Source organism: Simochromis diagramma, unplaced genomic scaffold, assembly GCF_900408965.1.
Source record: "Simochromis diagramma unplaced genomic scaffold, fSimDia1.1 OVJJ01000371.1, whole genome shotgun sequence".
Lineage (NCBI taxonomy): Eukaryota > Metazoa > Chordata > Actinopteri > Cichliformes > Cichlidae > Simochromis > Simochromis diagramma.
The window spans coordinates 3466521-3486121 of NW_024386920.1; the positions used below are offsets into that span (position 1 = coordinate 3466521).

The following is a 19601-nucleotide window of genomic DNA, read 5'->3' on the forward strand; positions in this document are numbered from 1 at the left end:
AACATTCACACATTCCAGTGGATTTTTCGGAGAGCAACTTGGGGTTAGTATCTTGCCCAAGGATATTTAGCACCCATAGGTGGGAGAATTCCCATAAAGGCACGTGGAAAATGCTTAAGCAACAATATCTACCTTCTACAGGGTAACAGGATGGGGAAAGTGTTCCACAGCATATATGAGATTGACTCAGAGAATACTATTTTTTAACTGGTATCTATTGCACTGATCAGGTTGGTGAAAATTTATCTGTATATTTATCTCACAATGCTGCTGAGAATGTAGGTCACACACTTCTGTCACTTTTCTGAGTCATTAAATCAGGACAGCTGGAGAATTGTCAACCATGCACTGTAATGGCCCCACATTAATGGTGTCGCGTGGGGTAGTCTGTAACGTGTGGTGTTTTCAATCCACTGTAGAAGTGGGTTGAAAACATCTCAAACAGTCTCTTTCTATGTCTCTTTCTGTCAGACATTGCTACTCTCAGTACCTCACAGCCCAGGTGATCGACAGTGATGGGCAACCAATCAAAAGCACCAAGTCTTCCTTCTACCATTCCTTGTGTCGTCTTGAATGGGTGCCAGCCTATCGCCCAAAACAAGGAGGCCAGCTGGACAGAAAGTACCTCTGTCCGAGCTCTGTCTACCTGTCATCACCTGAAGTCACCAACTTGCTGGGGACCCATGTCGACTATGTGGACATTAGCTCCAGCGACTTCAGCAGAGCTCTTGGTAAAAATGTGTCTTTTACAGTGGAGATTACTTTTGTCCATTGCTATTCTTGTTGGTTGTCCTGTAAAGGAGTCTGTAACTGTGTTCCTGCTCTTGTAGGGATGAGAGAAACAATCTCAGTGGATGTTCTGATTAACTATCTGAAAGAGTGGTGCGTCAAACCAGAGGAAGATGTTCAGGAGCAGAGGCTCCCTGAGGATGAGTCAAAAAGGGGAACTTTCACTTCCACAATTCAGCACATCCACAACGTCTACACCTACCTGCAACAAAACTGTTCTCAGGGCAGCCTGAAGGAGCTCTTCCAGCATACACCTGCTGTGTTTATAGAGAACGAAAGGTACATTATCATCATTTTCAGCATACCTTTTCAGATTATTCTCAAAGTACCTGAAAACCACAAGCAGTACTTTGTTTCCTCAGGCGCAGTGAGGACTGGTGCACTGGACGGTTCTACCACCTGAAAGAGGTGTGCTGGGGCGACCCAACAAACATGTTCCAGCGCTACAAAGAGCTCACACGTAGACCAGACAGCCCTGTCCGGGAGCCCAAAGTCCTGTTTCCTTTCTATCACCGTCTGGAAGACATGAAAGACTTCTTCGTCAGGGTAAGCTGCCCTACTAAAGAAGAAAAGAAACATAAGGTTTCTTTTTGTTTTCTTTTTTTTCCCTTTGATGTCACTGTCAGCTTTTCAGCTTTACTGTCAATCAGTAAAAGCACTGAATCAATACATGAGAATAATGCAGATTTGCTTCTGTTAAGCTAACAAGAAAGCAGGTTTTATTCAGCACAGTGAGATCAGTGTGGAGACAGATTGTGTAGCCATGCTCTGAGTTAGTTCTGAGGATACTGAATGGTATTTTGGTATGGATTCAATGCTTTAGTCATTTTTCAAATAACAAAGCTCACATGATTTTTCTTTCTCGGGGTGTAAAATATGACCTACTGATTATCTACAGAGAGGTTGTTTACTTCCCATCAGTCTGGGTGTCCATTGGTGTACTTAGCATTTGGGGTGCAACTGTCAGGTTTCCTGGTATAACTAAGATATCATTGTATACAAACTCAGATTAATTTTAAAAAGCCATTTAAAAGTCTTAAACTTTCTGTTACTGTTCTTGTGCTAGAATTGGCTGTAGGTCACCTAGAGGGTAGTTGTTGAAAAGGATTGTGTGGTTGTATTGTGTTTGGGCTAGAGAGCCATTGGATTTTTATTTTTGAGTACTACCTATAAAATTTCAGAGTGGGAATTTTCATCACAATTGTCTGCTTTATTGTAGATTTGTCTTCAGATTTCCTTAATAACTAAAGTAAAGCAGCTCCATTATTCCTACATAGCAAATACTGATTGTGTTAAGTAAAACTTTATTGGCTAGCTAGTTAGCCATTTAAACAATGGCTTGCTCTGAGCGATGGCTTGCTCTGACTGTCGTCAGAGCGCTTGCTCATACAGCAGGGGTGCCTAGTGGTGCCATATGGGGCAACTAAAAACACTGGGGTGGCACACCAACAGAATCTCCAGATTTATTATGCTCTTGTCAAATTTAGGTTACTAGAAAAAATATGACAAAAAAGAGAGAAAGAAAATAATTATATGCCTAGTTAATTTCTTGCTATTAAAGATGATATCACTGAAAATAGGCAGTCAATGTCTCAAATCATTGTAGGGTGTCTTCCTTTCTCTTTTGCTCATGTGTATTAGAATTATTACCAACAGAGGACCATCTTGCCAAAGGGCGGGAAGCAAATTTTAGGTGGCAGCCAGTGCTTGCCTTGGCCTCCCCTTGGTGACACCCCTGTCAGAGAGGATCATATGACTTTCGGGGTTTTCTCTGTTAGGGTCTTTACCTTACAATTTAAAGCACCTTGAATGAATTGTGATTTGGCAATTTGATATAAATCAAATTGAGTTTAAAAAAAATAAAGGAGGACCGACTGTTAACAAAAATGCAGTACTATATACTAATAATAATACTAATACTAATTCAACTCTTTGTGTCTGCATTTCTTTCTCTCATGCATAGCTGCTGAATGTGGAAAACGACCCCAACATGAACCAGTATGTTGGCTTGTTGGAACTGATCTGTTCCTCCTGTCCCATACCAACTGCTGAAGTGCTACAGGATGTCTCGATCCTCTATGCCAGACTTGGTAAGAACATTTAGATTGCCTTTCTTTCATTGACTCATACATTTGTTTACTGTTGATGTCCCATCTGCCAGCAGCTCATTATTTCCTGCCCAACAGTCTCTCCATTGACTAGCTTAATTTGATACTTGATCCTTCCTCTGTTTTTCTTTACATAAAATATTTTAATTTAGCTGTATTTGTTTTAACAGCTAAAAACTGTAAGTCCAAAATGTCCGGAGACCAGGAAAGAAATCCTCAGTCCAAACTTAATCACAGTTACTGCTCCACTTTGAAAGGTGAGTCATGTATCTATTCCAAAAACAACGCACCTTTCTTTACCTGTTCACACAGAATTTCTGTTGGAAATCCAGCATTATCTGCCATTTGTCAGTGTGCCGCATGCTTTAAATGCAGCTGGGATGAATTTGTTGCTGCAGCATTAAAGCATTTTGAACTTGGGACTGAAGACAGTCAGACTGCACTGTCTGGAGTGGGAATGTTTATATTTTTTACATTTAGCAATACTCTTGTAGTACCTGCGGAAAAATATTTATTCAGATGATAAACTTGAAACAATATAAATACTCAGCAGATCCTATGTGCAGAAAGCTGAATGTAAGCATCAGGTGAAAGATGTGACGCAAAGATATTGTGTGAGGTAAAAGACATGGGTGCATGCTAGTGTTCTTAAAATGATGGAAAGTTGTTATGGCAGTTTGGATCACCAGTATGGTCAGCAGTTACAACAGCATGTGTCAAAGTTAATAAAGCAGTCAATTAAAGTAAACCTTGGTGCAGATTGCTGCAACTTGCATCATAAATCATTAAAATATGAGCACACAGAGAACCAACTTAACAGTCAACATCAGGCAGTTCTTTCTACTTTTGTGTCTATATGATGCTGACCGCAGATATGTTTTATATGGTCAGCACAGAAGTCCCGCCCACCTGCCGGGCAACCAAAAGACAGTTGGCTTCAAATGAGTGGATGGGAGATGAAATGCTAAATCGAACTCTGCATTTAGTGTGAACCTCTTACAACCAACCCGCAGTTTTTGTAGTACAATGAGAAAAAAAGTCATGCTAAATGTCTACAGCTTATTCTGTGTGTACCTTTGCTGTTTATGTGTTACGTGTCTGATTTATATGGTTGTGTGCATGTCTGATAGGGATGGTGTCTGATAAGAAGGTCTTCCCTACTAAGAATAACAACTGGGTGAGTCTGGCACATAAGCCTATGATCAGTGACAGCAAAGAGCTGGAGAAGATCTTCAAACCTCATAAGCAGGTGCGTCTGCTCAACCTGCCCCCACCAGAGAAGAAGACGGCGCTCAAGAACAAGACAGGAAACTCTGGTATAGTGCTTTTACATTTTTATTGTTTGCGTTAGAATATACTGTGATTGATACTTTTATGATTTTTTTTCTCTTAATAGACGCGGCAGATCGAACTGCATTCAGTGAGAAAGACAGACAACTGTTTCTGGACATCTGTGGTATTCGTCAGCTCTCCAAATGTGTCAAGAGTGAGCCTCTGACTGAGAACCTGAGGCCCTGTCCGTCCATGCAGAGCCTGGTGCGCTGGATTGTTCCCTACGTTCAGAGGTTTCTCTATCACCATGACGAACTGAATGAAGTCTATTCAGAGCTGACTGAACAAAACATAGCAGGAAAAATCAAGCACCTCTCCTTTGCACAGGTAAGAGGATAAATCTGAAGGAATTGTCAACCCTAATTTGTCTTATTTTTTCCTCTTAAGAGTCTTCTTGTAGGTGCATCCACAACACCTAAAGCTCTGAAAGGAAGAAAGCATGAAAACAATGACAACAAATATGCACTCTTTTGTTTCTGTCTGATTATTCACAGGTGGGCAAGCTATACATTCGCCACCAGCTGGATGTAGCTGACGATGAGGACCCTGTGATTGAGTTGGTGGATGTCATCTGTCTGCTGAAGGATAAAAAAGAGCTTTACATCCAGAAAGATAATCTCTCAGCTGAGCTGGACATCTGCAGGTTTGTGTGTGATGGACGGTCTCAGAAATTAGTTTCTCCATCTAAATGATTCTTAAATGTCTTAAATGTCTTAAATGTCTTAATCAGTGATGTTTTTCAACCTTCACTAAGTCAGGAAAAGTCTTGTAGAACAGTTCAGTGTTAAATGTTGGTGTCCAACTATTTTTCTATGAACTCCACAGAACTCTATTTTATTTTCCTTCGTTTTGCAGTTTTATGTGTAGTCATTAGAAAAATATTGAATTGAATTTGGAGGGAAACACAGAGTAGAACCTCATCATTATATGCATTACTATAGCATATTTACACGTTCTGTTCTAATTCAATTCAATTCAGTTCAGTTGTATTTATATAGCGCCAAATCACAACAACAGTCGCCTCAAGGCACTTTAAGGTAGACCGTACAATAATTCATACAGGGAAAACTCCAACAATCATATGACCCCCTATGAGCAAGCACTTTGGCGACAGTGGGAAGGAAAAACTCCCTTTTAACAGGAAGAAACCTCCAGCAGTACCAGGCTCAGGGAGGGGCGGGGCCATCTGCTGGGGTGAGAGAAGGAAGACAGGATAAAAAACATGCTGTGGAAGAGAGCCAGAGATAAATAACAAGTATGATTCAGTACAGAGAGGCCTATTAAGGAACTTTTACTAGGGACTAGTAAAAGCACTATACAAATACAGGCCATTTACCATTTACAGGCCATTAACACATAGTGAGTGAGAAAGGTGACCGAAGAAGAAATATGCAATTCTGGATTTTGGATTTTTACTAAGTGATCAACAGGTGCAATTTGGACCAACCTGATGTAATTTAACAAAGCATCATTCACGTAATGTGTGTTCAGAACATGTGAACAGCTATTAAAGAAATACTAATATCAACAGAAACTATTAAGTTCTGCAAGCTCTGGCACTGACGTTCTAGCCATTTTCCCCAGAGTGTTTCTCATTGAGATATAAGTGAATTAATAAACCCTTTTATTATCAGATTATTTTACAATTAATTTTTAATATGGCATCGAGTCTTAGCTGTCAGTTGAGATCCATGCATCCACATGATTTTATTAATATGATGAAGACTCATATTGATCTTTGCTGAATTTCAGAAGTCCTTCCCTCACATGCATTTAAGTCTCATAAAGAGAACATATCCTGAGTAAGCTGTTCATAGACTTACCCTGTACATGCTTTGGCATTTGTCTTACAGTAGCTTGCAATGATGTGTGTGTTTCAGGGAGGTGGTGAAATTGTTTTGCACAGAGAGCAGCCACCAAAAGGAGCTGACACATTTCCTTTCTGGCCTGATAACCTCGCGCAGTGTAAGTGATATATTATTCCTTCCAGCATCGATCACTAATCCACAACCAGTGAAAAGAGTCTTTAGTCATTTGCACTTTTTCATCCTGCCACTTGCACAAACTCACCACATAGCTGACCGTAGCGCCGGGTAACGGCCGTTTCCTTGGAGAGCAGTTGCATTTGCATTATTTGCCGACTCACAGAGCAGTGCAGCAGCAAAAGATGCTCAGATCTGGCCTCAGCTTTGATCCTGCTCCACTGATCATTCTCTTCTGGTTTTCCAGTAGAACAGAGCTGCGTTATATAATCAGTTTTGACATCTGGATCATATGTTTGATTTAGGTTCCATTTTGGGATTTTCCAAAGTCAATAAAATGAAATTCTTCAGTGTCTGATTAAAGGCTTAAATGATATGATTCTGTAGCGTAACATCCCTTTACACTGCAGTCAGACAGATATGAGAGGCTTAGGGGAAATCTGGCTCCCAACTTATTATATTCACTTGTTACTTAGAGTATCCCAGGAAGTTGATGACTAGAAGTTCGTGTTAATTAGGACATCAGAGTTTTACTGAGAATGTCTGTCGTTGCCACTGTTGGCAAGAGAATCTGAAAAGAGAGACCTCAGATCTAGTCAGCACTGGTCTTATTATGTAGTGATTTTATAAGGAGGAACAGGGAGAATCAGACAGATGATGAATGGATCAGACCTCTGTGTTCCTCCTAAATAACTCAAATGCAAGTCCCACAGGTCTTCCAGTGTGAATAAAATAATGAAATGCAGTTAGTTTTGTTCTTTGATACAAAACAAATGCTATATGCTGTCCAGGCAACAATAAACATGAAGCATGCGGACGTGCCAAAACTGCAGTACCTTCCATTTGAGGCAGGCTCCTAAGGCTTTGTCTGTACATTGCACCTGGTACAGTTTACGGATGCAGCTTGTTAGCTATGTTAGTTAGCTGTAGCAGTTACCTTAGCACTCCTGTGTCTCATCTGATTATGGTTATTTCTGGATGTAAAAAAAAAAAGAACATGGCAGCAGGCAAAATGTAAGTGTTTTAGTTTTAAAATACAAAGTCCACAAACCACTGGTGATATCATGTTGCTACGTCCATCTTTTTTATACAGTCTGTCAACCTTGCCTAATATTATGTGTATGCCGTGTATACTATAATAACTACAATAACTATAATAAATACATATGCAGGACCCAAGAGCCCTGAAGAGATTCTTGGCCAAAGAGGAAATCAGAGAGCTGCCCAGTGAGGAGGAACTGTGGGAGGTCCCAGAGCCTTACAAACCAGACATTCCCCCTGAAAGAGGTACAGAAGACACATGGTGGAAAAAACATGTCTCACATGAAATGTTGGATTTACATTAATATCAGAACATATCTGTCAGTCAGGACAACAGTGACGCCCTAGGCCACAGAGGTAGTAACCTTTTGGAAAAACAGCGTAACCGATAGGTTATCGTTATGTTGATGGAATTTGATCGAACAGAATACTAAAGGTGAAAGTTGAAAAGTCAAAGCTTCCACTTGTTTCCATTCATTTATCCACCATAACAGACACATTAACTCTCAAAGCGAAATAGGTTTGATTAAAATAACAATTTAATTGAACGTAGCATTGCTTGATGTCATTGCGATGGCTCTTTTTACACTCTTCTACACCTCTAATTGGCTATTTTCACACACACCATGCGATTTAAGCTGCTGTAACCTGGCCACACCTGCTGCACATCCGCAAGCTGCTTTGCAACCCAGCGCCACTCCAATGTTTTTCTTTCATTTTGGCTTGTCTGCATGGGTCGGACTTGTCATTAACACCTGCTCTCCCACAACAGAGCCATAGTGCCAAAAATATATATCGGTAAATAAGGTTCTTTGTTACTCTATAGTGCTCCTCACTGATTTACTTACCTTTGTGAAATTGCAGAATGTTTGAAAAACAGCCTGAAAAATCCATGTGTTCAGCCCAGTGTTGATGTGCATGAGAATCACAGTTTGATGCAGAATATCAGCTCAGTGCTACAACTGCAACACGAGCTGAATCCTAAAACTCACTGCTGCTTCCTCTCACGCTTCCATCTGCAGTTCCTCCAATTCTCTCTGTGACACTTGCCCCCATTTCCATTATCATTTCATAATATTCAAAGTGTTTTTCTTCGCAGTCTCAGCCTCACACAAACACTCTCCTTCGGCACACACACACACACACACAGTGCACATAACTGGTGTGTTTCTCGCATATGCTAATTCGAGTTTGTTCACTCTTGTGTGTGGTGACATAAAAGAGCAGCTGTTGCCAGGGCTCAAAGAGCAAGAGGAGCAGATCCCATACTGCAGCAGAGAGCACACACATACACACACATACACACACATTTTACAAGGATTAATATGATCAAAGACTTTTTCATTACACATTTTGCTTTCATGGCACAACAGCTCTGAGACAGGCTCACACTGTGTATGATTGGTGTTTTATTTAAGGTTTCATTTCAATGTTTCCTTTATATTCTTTGGATTTAACTGAAACTATTATCCTCCAGTGCTGTCAAGGAGTTTCTCCTCCACCAGCTCCACAGTCGAGCCATCTCACCCTGGACAAGAGGACGGGGAACAGACGCTTGTCTGCTGGCCTCCTCGAGCACCAATACACAGCACAGGAGGCAGTCGAGCTGGTACTTAATGCAGATGCTCAGAGTAAAGAAAAAATTGTTTATATTAGCGGTATAAAAAGTGCATGTTTCATTTGTCACATTTGTCAGGAGGTCAGGAAGATAGCAAAGTGGTGGAGGCTGTCATGAAGATGTGGCCTCCTCCAGCTGGACCGAAAGAACAAGGCCTGGAGATGGAAGTCGCACCCAGAGGAAGCAGCCACGAAGGAAACCATCCACCCAGAAGCAGCAGCAGCACCAACAGACCTGCAGACCAACCCAGCCTTCAGAGGCTTCCCAGTCATCCAGAGCAAGCTAACACAACTGCTGCTGCTGCAAACACCCCACCACCGCCAGGTTACACATTCAAGATCCTTAAAAACACAGATATTCGGTTCAGTTTTATTTATATAGCACCAAATCACAACAAATCACATCAAGGTGCTTTGTATTGTAAGGTAAAGATCGTACGATAATACAAAGAAAACCCCGGCAATCAAACAACCCCCTGTGAGCAAGCACATGGCGACAGTGGGAAGGAAAAACTCCCCTTTAACAGGAAGAAACCTCCACTTGAATAATTAGATTCCTGCACCAGTTAACATTCTGATATCAGAGGTGACACTTCTCCATATTTATGCTGCAGCAGAAAAAAAAGAGTTATTAACCAGCCTAATCTAGTAAACTTTCAGGTGGTTTAGTGATTTTGCCGCTGCAGGCAGGTTTGTGGGTTTCCAGTATAGCGAGGGCCTCTGGATGAGAGATAACAGCTTAGGACTTTTTCGTTTTTCAGTCAATAGCAACAAATGCAACTAAATTTTATAGAACAAAACTGAAGCCAAAAATAAACACACTTCTGTTTACTAGAATCTGACACACAAGTGAGTCAGATTTTCACAAAAAACAAACAAAAAACATCACAGTTTTAAGATGGATTTGACTGTTAGCAATTTATATTCAATTCAGTTTTATTTACACAGCACCAAATCACAACAACAGTCGTCTCAAGGTGCTTTATATTGTAAGGTAGACCCTACAATAATACATACAGAGAAAAACCCAACAATCATATGACCCCCTATGAGCAAGCGCTGTGGCGAGAGTGGGAAGGAAAAACTCCCTTTTAACAGGAAGAGACCTCCATCTGCCGCGACTGGTTTGGCTGAGAGAAGGAAGACAGGAGATATATATGAAAATGATTTTCTTCTTCCTCTGCTCAGGCTGTTTGTGTTAGAAATGGACAAAGAATAAATGTGTGCAGCTTTAAGTGTTTTACCTTTGCAAAATTATATTTTCAGCACAGGGCAGAATGGTAACACAGAACCGTCTTTCTCAGTTTGTGATAATCACAAGAAACTGAAAATACTTACAGAGAGGGAGAGGCAGGTAGATTAAAAGATCGTCCACAATAAGTTAGTTTTATTGTCTTAACCAGCTGCATCTTGCATTATCAGTTCAGAATCAGAAACTTTATTGTCATTGTCACGAGAACAACGAAATGAAGAATGGTCCCCGATCATTGCATCAGCCCTAGCAATATCAAAATATAAATAAAACAATAAAATTCAATAAATAAAATAGATAGAATACTTAAAATACTAATAAGATGTAACAATAAAACATTCACATACATTCCCACACACATGCTTCAGGGCATGCATAGATTAACACAAGAGTGGCGTGATGGACATTTTTTTTGTAGTATTCAGATGTGTTATTGCAGTTGGATAACAGCTGTGTTTGAGTCTATTAGTCCTTGCTCTGATTGCCCTGTACCGTCTGCCTGAGGGCAACAGTTCGAACAGGGAGTGGCCAGGATGTGAGGTGTCTTTTATGATGTTTTGGGCCTTTTTAAAACAGTGGGCATTGTGTAGAACTTCCAGTGTGGGGAGAGGGCAGCCAGTGATCTTTTGGGCGGTGTTAATGATCCCTTGGAGTGCTTTCCTCTGAGCCCCTGTGCAGCTAGTGTACCAAATACATATGCAGTAAGTTAGAACACTCTCAATGGTGGCTCTGTAGAAGGACACCAGCAGTTTCTGTGTGATGTTATTCCTCCTGAGAATTCTCAGGAAGTACAGTCTCTGTTGGGCCTTTTTCAGCAGCTCGGAGGTGTTCACACTCCAGGAAAGGTTCTCCTCTATATTGACTCCCAGGAAGCGGAAGCTTGCCACCCTTTCTACACAGTCCCCATTTATGAATAGTGGTTGGATCTCTGCCTTTTTCCTTCTGAAATCTATTATGAGTTCTTTGGTTTTTGAAGTGTTGAGGAGGAGGTTATTGGCCTTACACCATGACGTCAGCTGCTCCACCTCGTCTCTGTACGTAGACTCGTCTCCCTTGGAAATGAGCCCCACCACTGTGGTGTCATCTGCAAATTTCACAAAGATGTTGCTGTGGTGGCGAGGAGTGCAGTCGTGTGTGTAGAGAGAGTAGAGCAGTGGACTGAGCACACAGCCCTGGGGTGAGCCAGTGCTGAGACTCAGGGCTGAGGATGTGTGATGGCCAACTCTGACTCTCTGTCTACGGCCCGAGAGGAAGCTGTTGATCCACATGCAGGTGCTGTATGGAAGCCCCAGGTCTTGTAGCTTGGCCACCAGTTTGTGTGGAAGGATGGTGTTAAAAGCTGAGCAGTAATCCACGAAGAGCATCCGCACATAGCTACCATGCTCTTCCAGGTGAGTTAATGCAGCATGGAGTGCTGTGGCTACAGCGTCTTCCGTGGACCGGTTTGCTCTGTAGGCAAACTGGTGTGGATCCAGGCTGCGGGGCAGGGCTGCTGTGATGTGTCTGCGGACCAGCTTCTCAAAGCATTTCATTACCACTGGGGTGAGTGCCACCGGTCTGTAGTCATTCAGGCCGGTGATGTGGGGCTTCTTAGGCAAGGGGACTATGGTGGAGGACTTCAGGCAGAGTGGGACAGTCGCCTGTGCGAGGGATTTGTTGAAGATCCTGGTGAAGATCCCAGCCAGCTGTTCTGCACAATCCCTCAATATTCGACCTGGCACACCATCAGGACCCGCCGCCTTCCTCGGGTTAACAGCCTGCAGCATGCGCCTCACCTCGTGCTCTTCCAGGGTGAGGGTGGTGCTGCTATGGGTGGCGTGTTGCTGCTGTGGCTCCAATACCTCCGGTACCCTGGTCTCAAAGCGGGCGAAGAAGATATTCAGCCAGTTAAGATGTTGATTTTAGCTTGTTAGTGAGCAAAGACACAACACTACAAACAGAAAGTTCTTGTGTAATTCTGCGTTGTGTCATTATTCCCAAACTGTTACAGCACATCCTGTAAAAACTAACGTTTTCCATTTGGTGTTGTCTGTCACCAACAGAGCGCCGTCAGCAGAGTGAGACCACTCGGTCTGACACAGTTGAAGGTGGAGAGAAAAGCCTTGCAGCTCCCAGACCTCCACCGAGTCCTCCATCTGAACCACCTGCTGAGACAGCCAGCAGCCAGCCCGTTCCAAACAGCCTGTAGGCTTCTTCTCCTCTTCCCAAATATGTAAAATATTCAGAAAATGTTGATTTTCACTCTTACTGAGTATGTATTTCTAATCTCTCTCCTTTGTCTCTCTCTGTCAGTGCTGTACCTGAGGCTGTGGTGCTTTCTAGTACTTTCCAGGGGACTGCAGCAGCTGCTGCAGAGATCCGTCCTCCTCTGAACCTGGACTTTCCTCACTGGAACAAAACCAAGGCCACACTTGAAGACATGGAGCTCACCTGCCAGAGACCCACCACCGTCAGTATACCGACTGCAAGCTTTGGTTTCCTAGTCGCTGGTTATCAAGTCTTTCCTAATAGCTCCTCTGTTTTGTAGGTGGTCTTATCAGAAGACGAGATAGATGTGGCAGCGATCGGCGAATGGGGGGAGCAGCTGGTCAACTCCTTCCTGTGCCACTGGAGAGATAGCAGCGACCCTGGACGACCCACGCACATCATGTGGTGCAATCAGAGCGGGGAGACCGGTCAGCCATACGACTTTAAGCTCACCTTCGGATCCACAGGAGAGCCTGAGGTGGTGTATGTGGAGGTGAAGTCGACTATAAAGAAAGAGAAGTCATTTATCCACATGTCTGCCAACGAGCTGGACTTTGCACTGAAGGAGAAGGAACGATACCACATATACAGAGTGTACAGCACTGGAGATGCTCAGAACGTACGCCTTTGTCGGATTCAGAACCTAGCGCAGCATCTCCACACCAAAGACTTAGCTCTTTATCTGTTTGTGTAGTTCCTTTTAAAATCTGTGGAGGTATTTGCACAAGTTGCCTAAAATAATTTTGTGTAATTTTTAATGTTTGTAGTAAATGCACTGATTTGAGTCCTTTTAGCTGTATATTGTGCCGTTTATGTTTAATGTGTTGCCTGCTTTTGAGCAAAAGATACATTTTGCTCCTTTTAATGTCAACTGTTTTCCATATTCAGTGAAGTTAAGCAATCTGCTAACCTTTTTTACTTTCTGTACCATTCCTTTATTCCTTTGAAATAATAAAAGTGTGTCTATTGAAGAGTTTCTTTTATTGAATTTCAAGGTACTTCATATGTTTACATGACGAGAAACCCATGATCCAATGTTTCCCTATAAGCAAACACTTGGTGACCGTGGGGAGGAAGAACTCCCTTTTAACAAGTGACCTCAAGTGGAAGATGAAGGACAAGAAAGGAGGATGCAAAGAGGAGCATAGTGAGGCTATGAACACCAAAGAGGATTAAACAGAAACTACAGGAGAGAGAAGACAAACGTTAATGACTCAGTAGTATATGTTTGAGGAGGGAAAAGAGGCGAGTGAAGGTAAGTGCATCAGAATAAAACATTAATTTGTACAGCACTTTACAAAACAGTTACAACGTGCTTAAAATAGTTCAACCAAAAGAAAGTGCTCATTGTGTCAAAATAAAGCTCAAAGATCACAACCAGACTAGGGGCATAATACTTACATAATACTTAATGTTGGACGACAGATTTCCATGTTTTTCCAAGCCACTGGCAACCTTTGGGTCAGACCAATAACTGGAGACTTGATATTTGGAATCACTGAGCTAAAAGATCTTTTGTGACACCCATCATGTAACATCAGGCAAAGTCCCCCAGCAGTCTGACCCTGTGCTATGGGATGGTTCATGGTCACCTGATCCAGCCCAAACTCTGAGCTTTATCAAAAAGGAAAGTTTGAAGTGTAATCTTGGAAGAAAAGAGGACATCTCTGTTTCCTAAATCCTAACTGGAAGCTGGTTAGAAACTCAGAACCACAAGTAAGCCAACAGTGTGAACTTAACAAGGCGGCAACAAAGAGGCACTAATATGAGGAAAATACAACCTCTCGTTATTTGTTTCTGGTACATGTTAGTAACTGTGATTCGGCATTTTTGGCCAACTGAAGACTTTTCAAGGAACTTTTAGAACAGCCTGAATTACAGTTGGAATTACATTGTCCAGCCTTAAAGTAATATGGCTGCCTGTACCTAAGCCAGTTCTGGTTTTGAGCTCACCTCTCAAATTCATTCTGATATAGTTAGAAGTCTGACTAAGCCCTGATATTCTGTCTAGTTCAACCATTACTGCAAAGGGAAGCTAATGAAATCCCCGCCTGCTACGGTGGTCTTTGGACCCCCTCTTTGACAGCCACACCCTGTGTAGCTTCTGTAGGACAGTAATATCTCCAAAGCAGGACACTTATTAGGCATGTGAGGAGTGCTAGTGGAGAGATCAGAAACAGCCTGGGGAAACGGCACCTCCCTATTTTCATCTCATGATGCAACCTTATGGTAACCAGAGGGCTGTTTCCTGCAAAGAATCAGTCACGGGGAGCACTGAGGCACAAAATGTACAAAATAAATCAATAGTAGAGGGTTATTCCTGTAAAGGAGCAAAGGGGTCCTGAAATGATTTGTCTACAATCCTTTGCAGCATTTTACATTCTGTTGGAGGGCCAATAAAGTATTTTGAGTGTTGTCATTATATCGTGCAGCACAGAGCTGAATATTGTGCTGATGTTTTGTGATATGAGGCCACAGGCATGAGTCAAGAAGGAGATGACTAGCAGGTGATGTTTGTTTTCGTAAACAACACATTGATATTAGAAGTGGGACTCTTCTTGCACTGCATAGCTGCCCCCCTCTGTACTGGACTCATGCTGCATTCATGTGTAGCTTGTAAACTCAACATTCAGTTGTTTTTATGGTTGCTGTTGTAAGCTAAAGCATGGGGCATACTGCCACTTGGATCTCAGCAAAATACCATTTAGATCTGTATCCGACTCCAGACTTGTTTTTAAAGATAGAATCCATAAGACAAATAATACCGTCACGGTTTAAGTTATATTCTTTGATTTATTGTTTTTCATGGGTTTGGTTTTCTTTGTTGTTTTCTGCTTGTGTTACTTTTATAGTTTCTAGTTCACTGTATCTTCCCTCTGTTCCACATTTACTTACTCTCGCCTCCGTGTTTCATGTTCCCTTTGTTCCCCTTATCAGTCACGTCTCCACTTCACAGTGTCTAGTCTGCGTCTTTGTGAAGGTCTCATGTTTCCTGTTTTATTTTGATAGTTCCTTGTCCTGTGTTCAGTGCATCCAGGTTTGTTTCCTCCCTGTCTTGTTATGTCAGATTAGACCCAGCTGTGTTTCCCTCCTGTTTCCCATTCCCTCTTACTCCCTTGTGTGTTTAAGCCCTGTGTTGTCCTCTGTCCGTTGTTGCATTGTACCATCCCATGTGCTGTAAGTTTCGCTGTGCTTCTGGTTTCTATCATTCTTAGTTCTGTGCGCCTCATTTTCTTTGATTCTAGTTTCCATGTTCAGGGTTTTGGTTTGTTTTTTGTAAAGTTACTTTATGGAGGATTTTTCTCAGCGAGTAAAGCTGCTGCTTTAAGTTTGCGTTCCGTGTACGAGTCCTGCATTTGGGTCCATCCTGCCTGCCACACATGACAAATACTAAGCGGAGTTTTCTTTTATAATTTGCTGTCCACATGATGAAATTAGTCTTGGAATGAAATGCTACACATGGATAGCCACCACCATAGTAATAGCAACATAAGGACCTTGGAAATTGATCACTCGAGAACAAAACAAGTATTTGCAGAATCACTAATATGTGTACAAACAAAGCTGAAGCTGCAATGGCCAGAACTAGATAGCATTATGAATTTGGTAATAAGACTGGCAAACTACAGCAGATATTTAGAAAACCCAAAAGATATAAATCTGGAATTTAAAAACTAATATCAAGCCTTATATGAGACCGACTATGATAGTGACAGTACTGAAATAAAACAATTTCTAAGTGAATTACCTCTGCCAAAGATTAGCACAACAGAAAGAAACATCAGAGGACGAGTTTCTTCTCGCTGTTAAATTGTTACAAAACAAAAAAGCCCCAGGCCCCGATAGATTTCCGACTGAATACTTCAAGACTTAACAAAAATCTACTAACCCCTCTCACAAACACGATCAAGAATACTTTTCAAAAGGCGGCACTCCCTCGGTCTTTTGTGCCTGCAACAATAATATGACTTCCCAAACCTGGGAAGGATTCACAGAGGTAATTTTAGGCCCCTCAACCTCCTCGAGTCAGACTATAAGGTATTGCCTAATTTTTATAGCATTTCAAATAGAAAAAGTTATTTCTAAAATGATTCAAGCAGACCAAACAGATTTTGCTAAAAACAGGCAAGCAGCTGATAATGTTCGGAGGCTGTTTCATATAATTCAGATAAAACTGAGGTTATTGTACTCGGCCCTGAAAATCTTAGAAATATGGTATCTAACCAGATTCTTACTCTGGATGGCATTACCTTGGCCTCCAGTAACACTGTGAGGAACCTTGGATTCATTTTTGACCAGGATATGTCCTTCAACGCACATATTAAACAAATATGTAAGACTGCGTTCTTCCATTTGCGCAACATCTCTAAAATTAGAAATATCCTGTCTCAGAGTGACGCTGAAAAACTAGTTCATGCATTTATTACTTCCAGGCTGGACGACTGCAATACATTATTATCAGGATGTCCAAAAAACTCGCTGAAAAGCCTTCAGCTAATCCAAAATGCTGCAGCAAGAGTCCTGACAGGGACTAGAAAGAGAGAGCAGATTTCTCCTGTTTTGGCTTCCCTTCATTGGCTTCCTGTTAAATCCAGAATTGAATTCAAAATCCTGCTCCTCACATACAAGGTCTTAAATAATCAAGCCCCATCTTATCTTAATGACCTTGTAGTGCCATATCACCCTATTAGAGCACTTCGCTCTCGCTCTGCAGGCCTACTTGTTGTTCCTAGAGTATTTAAACGTAGAATGGGAGGCAGAGCCTTCAGTTTTCAGGCCCCTCTTCTGTGGAACCAGCTTCCAGTTTGGATTCAGGAGACAGACACTATCTCTACTTTTAAGATTAGGCTTCAAACTTTCCTTTTTGCTAAAGCATATAGTTAGGGCTGGACCAGGTGACCCTGAATCCTCCCTTAGTTATGCTGCAATAGACGTAGGCTGCCGGGGATTCCCATGATGCATTGGGTTTTTCCTTTCCAGTCACCTTTCTCACTCACTATGTATTAATAGACCTCTCTGCATCGAATCATATCTGTTATTAACCTCTGTCTCTCTTCCACAGCATGTCTTTATCCTGTTTTCCTTCTCTCACCCCAACCGGTCGCAGCAGATGGCCGCCCCTCCCTGAGCCTGGTTCTGCCGGAGGTTTCTTCCTGTTAAAAGGGAGTTTTTCCTTCCCACTGTCGCCAAAGTGCTTGCTCATAGGGGGTCATATGATTGTTGGGTTTTTCTCTGTATCTATGAAGCGCCTTGAGGCGACTTTTGTTGTGATTTGGCGCTATATAAATAAAATTGAATTGAATTGAATTGAATTGAATTAATTGAAACTTCTAAAATGAGAGCTTCCCTTGGTGATATTATCCATGGATGCTGAGCAGGCGTTCAACAGAACTGAACCTAGCTCTCTTTTTGAGACTAACGGTCATGAATTTTGGGGACTCCTTTATTAGATCTGTTAAAAAGCTTTTCAATGGTCCCAGATCCTGGATTTTGACTAATGGAGTTCTGTCGGACGCCTTCACATTGTCCCGTGGTTGTAGGCACGGATGTCCAAGCTCGCCTGCCTTGTTTTACATAGTTACAGAGCCATTAAAGGTGGGATTTATTTTCATCTTTAAGGCTAATATCTTATAATTAGCATCACATAACTGTGTTTTATACTTTATTACACACAGTTAAACATTGTAGAGTAGTATTAGAAGTAGGTGGCTATACTATAGTTTAGTATAGTAGTACAGTAGAGGAGCCCCCTTCTCTAAGGAGGAGTGAAGGCACCAGAAGGTAAACATAGTCGTAACTGTCTGCCTTTCTCTTTATGCAGGTCTGACAGGAGGGTAAGAGGTGGTTGCCATGGTAATGGTTGAAGAGGCATCTCCAAATAAGGAGATGCCAAGAAAGTTGCGGAAGAAGAAACGTGAGCCAACATCAGACCTAAGCCCACCCTAAACTGTTTTGACCAATCACCTTAGTATCCTGTTTATTCCACAAACTGAAAAGTGTTCACTTCCTAGGCGTGGCAGCCTTTTGTCTCTGAGCCAGAGAGAGGAGGTCCATGGTGCCATGTAAAACTAGTTTGAAATTCTAACCGTTTTGTTTATAAATTGGGAAAACTTATAATAGGAGCATATTTGTCTTCTCTCTCATAAAAAACCCTACATTAGCCATTGCTATTTGTTCAAAATTCTCCATTACAGGCATAAAAATAGGCACGAGGAGCATAAACTGGACTTTATGCAGATGATCTATTAGTATTTATAGCTCAACTGACCAATTCCTTTCCATTTTTTTCTTGCACGCCTCAAATCATGCAGTGCAGTTTCGGGCTCTAAAATTAATTACACTAAGAGTGAAGCATTTCCAATTAACATGACAGAACAGATCAGATACTGCCTGGGTAGTTTCAAATACCTCGGTATAACTGCTTGTTCCTCACTTGACAGAATCTACCAAGATAATTATATGTCATTAATTCATGAATCTAAAGCAGAGCTGCAGAGGTGGCTGGATTTTCTTCTCTCCTTAATTGGTAGAGTTAACACAATTAAAATGAATCTTTTACCTAAATGTATCCACATGTACTTTCACTGTATTCCCTTAAAGGTACCAGCCTAATTTTTTAAAGAATTAAAAAGGGCAATATTTTTATTCTTATGGCGAAAAGGTACGTGACCAGACTTCCCCTGTGGTGTGATTATTTACATCTTTGTTTTAGACTGAAAATAATTCCAGGGGGAAGCTTTCAGTTAGAAAAATGTCATAACAAAGCAATGCTTTGTCACATTGTTAAGTCCCTACAAATATTGATCAGAACAGCTCACAACCCGGAGCCCTGATCTAAGAGCTGGGTTAAGGGTTTCACTAGTCAGCTGCTAAGTTCCATCCATTTTCTTCCGCTTATCCGGGGCCGGGTCGCGGGGGCAGCAGCCCAAGCAGAGAAGCCCAGACCTCCCTCTCCCCAGCCATCTCCTCCAGCTTGTTCGGCAGGCCAGCCAAGAGATATAATCTCTCCAGCGTGTCCTGGGTCTGCCCCGGGGCCTCCTCCCGGTGGGGCATGCCCAGAAATGTCACCCAGGAGGCACCCAGGGGGCATCCTTATCAGGTGCCCGAACCACCTCTACTGGCTCCTTTCAATGTGGAGGACCAGCGGCTCTACTCTGAGCCCCTCCCGAATGGCAGAACTTCACCGGCCACACTTCGGAGGAAGCCCATTTCCGCTGCTTGCATCAGCGATCT

The 19601-nt window shown here is 42.1% G+C and overlaps 1 protein-coding gene across 6 annotated transcripts in view; it reads left to right on the top strand.

Annotated features, from left to right (window-relative positions):
• wu:fj29h11 (protein NO VEIN) overlaps window positions 1-13339 on the top strand; it is a 46786-nt gene extending 33447 nt beyond the window's left edge. For all 6 annotated transcript variants that reach the window (XM_040036713.1, XM_040036714.1, XM_040036711.1 and 3 more), the window contains 15 exons: window positions 472-731; window positions 831-1068; window positions 1152-1335; window positions 2753-2879; window positions 3068-3154; window positions 4028-4213; window positions 4294-4556; window positions 4724-4872; window positions 6110-6194; window positions 7384-7498; window positions 8730-8861; window positions 8949-9194; window positions 12164-12305; window positions 12414-12570; window positions 12649-13339. In XM_040036713.1, coding sequence (XP_039892647.1) covers window positions 472-731; window positions 831-1068; window positions 1152-1335; window positions 2753-2879; window positions 3068-3154; window positions 4028-4213; window positions 4294-4556; window positions 4724-4872; window positions 6110-6194; window positions 7384-7498; window positions 8730-8861; window positions 8949-9194; window positions 12164-12305; window positions 12414-12570; window positions 12649-13062 — 2785 coding nt within the window. In that variant the 3' untranslated portion in view covers window positions 13063-13339. The remainder of the gene's footprint in view (window positions 1-471; window positions 732-830; window positions 1069-1151; window positions 1336-2752; window positions 2880-3067; window positions 3155-4027; window positions 4214-4293; window positions 4557-4723; window positions 4873-6109; window positions 6195-7383; window positions 7499-8729; window positions 8862-8948; window positions 9195-12163; window positions 12306-12413; window positions 12571-12648) is intronic.
• The last annotated feature ends 6262 nt before the right edge of the window (window positions 13340-19601 follow it).